We start from the raw sequence: 5,727 nt of genomic DNA on the forward strand, positions 1-5,727 counted from the left end.
AGGGTCAACCTAGAGGGCACAACTAGACAAACCAAACATTGCTGGCAAGTATAATAATCTTACCTAAAATCTTAAAGTTTTGTTTTCTTAAAGTTTTGTTTATTTATATAGATGTAGTGTTGACATGAAAAGAAGTGAAAGAATATCAGTTGTTTGGATCTAAAATTTTGCAGAAAAGAGGAGAAGAGGATATACAACAATAAATATCTCCTTCTCTTAAAATGAAGAGATGTAGAGGAACAGTCACATCAACATGTATTAATTCTGAATTTACTATCATTCATCTACAAGGATTTTGAAAAACATTATTTTTTTTATTTATATAAAATGTGATTTATTTTTTAATTTTATAGTATATATTTAATATTTTAAGAAATTATTTGAAGTTCTTTTTTTTTTCTTCATTTACATTAATATTTTTTTTATCATTATATCTTTTTAATAATTATTATGTTTATGAGTTAGTATAAAACAAAAATGCATGTTTTCTAGTACAAATAAATCGTATTAAGATATATGATTACTTTTGTATAAAATCCATCTTAGACAACATATCATTACATAAAAAAATATTATAAAAATATAAACAAAGAAACTAGATTAAATCTATGCAAAGAAAAATAGAAAATAAAAAATAAAAGTAAAAAATAGAAAATAAAAATAGCCTAAGCAAAAGTATATTAAGAGTTTAAACCAAAGAATGAAAGAACAAAACAAAAACAAGAAGTCAAATAATTTTTTGTTTCCTTAAACTAACTTCCATAAAGACAACAAAAGAACCATTAGATTCTAACAATCCAATTAGGTTAACCCTATTACATTGCTCTGTAAATTCTGTTTAACAACAATAAAAAGAGTCGACATTAATGATAAAAAAGCATTGCATGGACTTAGTTTAATTTAGTTAACTTAAAACAGTTTTGTCCTTTTAATATTGTGTTTTGTGAAACAAAATTCTGACATTAAAATAAGAATGTCGATTATTATAGTAATGCCGCCAAAGAGCATAGGAAAGTTTTAATTGGTACATTGGCTTGTTGCAAACTAAGTGCATAACTAAGATATCCACTAGGGTCATATTAGTCAGAATAATGTTTAAAAATTGGATAAGTCTCATACTAGAAACAAAATAATTATTTAACCAAAATGTTCTAAAAATAAGTTGTCATCTAACTATGATTTATTATTATAATTATAGTGTGTGTGGTGAGATGATTAATGTAGCTTTCACACACAGGATCATGTAAATTTTGCACCACTGCAATACTCAAGTAAAAAAAATGATAATTTTGGTATGAAAAGTATTTAAGATATTAAATGTGTTGTGTAATTTTAAATTAATCTAGAATAAAACTCTTAAATAACAAAAAAAAAATTGTCAACAATATAATTTAAATAATCATTCGGAAATCGCACATTCAAAATTAAATTTATACAATGCATTTAAGCCTTAAATATTTGTTTGTGTCTATAAAATATCATTTTCTTTAATTTACATCTCTCTCTCTCTCTCTCTCTCTCTCTCTCTATATATATATATATATATATATATCAATCAGTATCTAACCAACACATTAATCATCTGTTTTTTTTTTTTTTTAATTTACCTATACATATTATTGATGAAAAAAAATTGATGTTTGAATTTTAACGTCTTGAAGGATTTATACATGGAAAGTTTAACTGAATTAAATAAATTATGACGAATACATAAATATTAGAAGTGGCACATTCCTGAAAGAATGGGAGGATTTCAGGGATTCTGAAATCATATATATCACAAAAATGGGAACTGCAATTTGTTCTCTGAGGAAGATTTTGGCATTCAATGACAGGGACTTGGTCCTCACCATTTTTGTGATTAAACCTTGACTTTCCACTACCCTTTAGTCTTATAAATCTCACAAATGTGGAAATATGTTCTCTATAAATAAAAGGGTACACTTACAAATTTACTTAATTTTCTACACCAATATTTGGTTTTCCAAATTTCTCTCCCTTTCTGCTCTCAAATAGTAGCCGCAAATATGGAAGACCTGGATTCGCTCATCATCTACCCTGAGGTTTGTCATTGCATAATCATATATCATTGCATAATCATATCATATCATATATATATATATATATATATGTGTGTGTGTGTGTATATCTATGTGTATATATATGTATCTGTGTATGCTTCTGTCAGTCTTTTATCATTGCTGTTCTTTTCTTCTGCTGCATCCTTGACTAAAGTTTCTGTCTTTGAAGACCCTTTTTCCATTAAATGACATCTGCATTCATGTATTCTTTCATTTGTTACTCACTTCCATGATTGATCTTTATCTGGATCAAGTTTCTCCATTCAACTAATTCATTCCCTTGTTCTATTCGTTTTTCTTTGTTTATTAAGGACAAAGGTGAAGTCTTTGAAAGATTACAAAAGAAAATGTACTTTTTTTTATCTTGGTAAATGGCCATCTTTTGCGTATCCTATGAATTGGAGGAAAACTTTTACTGGGAAAGAACTCATTTTTATTTCAAATTGAAAACATCACCTCTGTGATAAGTACTTTATCTAAGTTTTGTCAGTAACTAAATACACAGGCTTTAATGTTTTTCAGGTCTAAGGTTGTAAAATTTTCCATGGTAGAAAACTACTTTCTTGAATCTAGGATGTTTTATCATGGTAGACGCATCTCCATTCTCTTGTTTTTTTTTCTTTCTTGGTTTTACCTTCTGCAAGGATATGGTGCATTAATTGCCAGGATCCTTTGTTATTTTTCTGCGACATGTTTCAGAATTTAATCCTTGACCCCTTTCTCCCAACTTGTCCTTCTTCACATTAAATCTTGGACAATTTATTGTCAATAATTGTCAATTATTGATACTTGCTTTATTTATAAAAAATTTAACGTGTTTCCTTGTTTATAGTTTTATAATTAATCCCTTAATTTATTCTTTCCATAATATACCAAATACCCTTATTGTTGCTGTTTCTATAAATAGCATGTCTTCCATTTATTTGAGCAAAGGAAAATAGATAAATCTGAGTCTAGTTTTTGCCTAGGGTTGGTTGAGATTACGTGGATCTTACTTTGAAACAGTGTTTGAACCTGATGCATGCATTATGTGATCTACATAGACCTAACTCTGTCAATAGTCTTTGATAATTTAAGGTAAAAAGCATAAATCATGACCACGTCGCTTTCTCTGTTGTTTATTTACCAAAAGAAATTGTTGTCCATTTATCAAAAAAATTACTGATATGTTGTGTCAAAGTTTGGTGAGACTCCTTATTATTCAGCTAAACTTTATTCCGTAACTAGTACCAGTAATTAAGGCAACAATGAGTGAACTCCTGAAGACCTTAGAAATGGCTATTTGACTATCTATGAACACTTTTTTTTTCTTGATTGATTTTTCAGGGAGAACATGAGTTGAGGCAAAAGCTTATGGATGCCAGACTTGAACTTGAAACCACAAAACATCTCAAGACAGAATTGTTCAATCTGTTGAAAATGGCTTACCAAGAGAGGGATGAAGCAAGGTCTGATCTAGTTAAACTAATGAACCAGTTAATTCCCTCTAGTTCAAACAATTTGCAAAACGTGTTTGACATCCAAAATCATTTCACCTTCCCCCCTTCTGCTATTAGAGCATGCACAAGCATAACAAAATCTGACAATACTCTCTCACACGGTTCCCCACAAATGGAATTCTTATTTGACTCTTCCACAGAGTTTACAAACATCAATGCAGTTAACCCCATTGACAAAATGAGTAATCTCAATCAGAATTTGATTCAAAACTTCAACTTCTCAGCACCTAGTGTTTCGATGATTCCTTCTGTAAAGCCAATGTGTGATCCTGCTGCTGCAGTTATAGATCGTCTTGCCAATGAAAGAGGTTTGCCTCAAATGGGTCATCTCCTTCAGGCTGTGAAAGATGCTGGTCCATTGCTTAACACACTGCTCTTAGCAGGGCAACTTCCTACATGGGTAAACCCCCCTCCTATTGAAGAGATCAAAGTGCCACCGGTAGCCATAAAAAAATGTGATGTCAGTAGCATCCTTAAGCCTAACACTTTTGGAGAAATTGAAAATTTACTTCTAAAACCCAGGATTCCAACCTTACCTTATTCTTCAAATGCTCTCTCCACGTGTTCTGCTTCCATGCTCAACTTAGCTGCTCAAAACACTGCTTCATGGAACAATACATGGCAGTTGAATTCAACTTCTGGTGTCACTTCCAAGACCCGTCAATGAACGGCAAAGGCATCAAATTTTTCATCCCTTGGTCCTTTTTTTTTCCAAATATGTAAATGGCACTCTCAACTTGAGTGAATCGGCAACAGATAGCCTTTTTTGTTTTAATTAAAATGTTGTGAGCTCTCCATTTGAAAAGTGTAGGAAATTTTGGATTTTCATATTATTAAATGTATGTTGTGATCTGATACTTTTTTTCTGCCTATAACCATCAAATAGTTTTCTTTATCGAATTCAACTAGAATGTTAAATTTCTTCAACCTCTCCTTGTCATATTATGTTAAATATGTAAACTTTTGTAACAATTATTTCAAAAATAACATTTGGGATCATTTGATATGATAAAAGTTTTTACCCAATTCAAGAAAATTAAACTTGTTTGGATTTAATTTGCTCAAGAATTTTTAAATTTATCAATTTCTTGAACCTTTGATAGTTAAGACAAGAGCTGTCAGCAATCACAACGGAGAATCCTTAGTGTGATCTCCAACTATACTACTTCGGTTTGAACGTTCTGTGTCCCTATGTTGGCATAGTTTTCCAACTTAGTTTACTGCTACTTTTAGCAAACTCCAAACTTGATTTTCATTAAAATGTCTTCTGATTCTGCTGAACTCAATAACCATACGCAATGGAAGCTCGAAGAGGTTTTTTCAATTATTATAGTATGCGTTATCTTTTTTACACTGAGTAATTGCTTCGGCATATTCAACCGTCTGTTGTGTGGAATTTGCCGAGGCAGAAACCAGGTTCCAAGGCGACTTCTAGATGAGACGGTTCTCGAGGATGATCCTTCCATGCAGGTTCAAAGCCAGGGATTGGAGTTCTGTGTGGTGCAGTCTCTTCCAACGATTGAGTTCAAGAGAAACGAGGGAGAACAAGAGAAGGGAAGTAATGTGGAATGTGCCATTTGTCTCGGAGAGTTTGAGGAAGGTGAGTGGCTGAAACATCTTCCACAGTGCAGCCACAGGTTCCATGTTTCATGCATTGACACGTGGTTTCAGTCTCATTCAAATTGTCCTCTTTGTAGAGCATCTGTGCATCATCACGTGCTACACTGTTCCGTAGCTGCTTCTCACACAACATTGCTACAGCCTTTGAGGAGGGAAGACTTTGAAAGGGAAAATCTACCCAGCACACAACACTTCCTTCCCTCTTGATTTCACATCCCACCAACTATAATTTTTTTGTCTATCTTTGTTTTCAGTTTCCATTTTTTGTGAGGTGAACCCTTGGAGACTTTGAGGAAGAGGAGAATGAATGATACTATGATTCCTGGTAAATAGAACTTGGATGGTTATAGAGAAAGCTAACAACTTCAGACACCTCCATTTGGATCGTTATACGAGTGTCATAGAGATTAGTATGATTATACAAGTATGCTTAAGAAAGCTCAATTTGAAATTTGTAGATCCATGATCAACATAAGTGTTGAAATTTGTAGAGTAAGCATTAGTTAAAACTTACAAGTAAAATTTGG

At 31.9% G+C, this 5,727-nt stretch overlaps 2 protein-coding genes across 2 annotated transcripts; both read left to right on the top strand.

Moving 5' to 3' along the window:
* Positions 1-1,808: 1,808 nt before the first annotated feature.
* Positions 1,809-4,439, top strand: LOC137832448 (uncharacterized). Its single transcript, XM_068640652.2, has 2 exons — positions 1,809-2,063; positions 3,408-4,439. The coding sequence occupies exons 1-2, from the start codon at positions 2,028-2,030 to the stop codon at positions 4,245-4,247; spliced, it is 876 nt and encodes a 291-aa protein (XP_068496753.1). The 5' UTR covers positions 1,809-2,027; the 3' UTR covers positions 4,248-4,439.
* Positions 4,440-4,788: 349 nt separating this feature from the next.
* On the top strand, positions 4,789-5,522 carry LOC150023014 (RING-H2 finger protein ATL66-like). The gene has a single exon (XM_090297048.1). The coding sequence runs from the start codon at positions 4,841-4,843 to the stop codon at positions 5,405-5,407; it is 567 nt and encodes a 188-aa protein (XP_090153174.1). The 5' UTR covers positions 4,789-4,840; the 3' UTR covers positions 5,408-5,522.
* The last annotated feature ends 205 nt before the right edge of the window (positions 5,523-5,727 follow it).

This window comes from Phaseolus vulgaris, chromosome 11 (assembly GCF_051622355.1).
Source record: "Phaseolus vulgaris cultivar YP4 chromosome 11, ASM5162235v1, whole genome shotgun sequence".
In the NCBI taxonomy this organism is placed as follows: Eukaryota; Viridiplantae; Streptophyta; class Magnoliopsida; order Fabales; family Fabaceae; genus Phaseolus; species Phaseolus vulgaris.

Bases quoted from the DNA above. Each gene is read 5' to 3' on its own strand.
- LOC150023014 (XM_090297048.1), top strand. From the start codon at position 4,841: ATGTCTTCTGATTCTGCTGAACTCAATAACCATACGCAATGGAAGCTC.
- LOC137832448 (XM_068640652.2), top strand. From the start codon at position 2,028: ATGGAAGACCTGGATTCGCTCATCATCTACCCTGAG. The intron at 2,064-3,407 runs GTTTGTCATTGC...TTGATTTTTCAG, and splicing joins CGCTCATCATCTACCCTGAG to GGAGAACATGAGTTGAGGCA.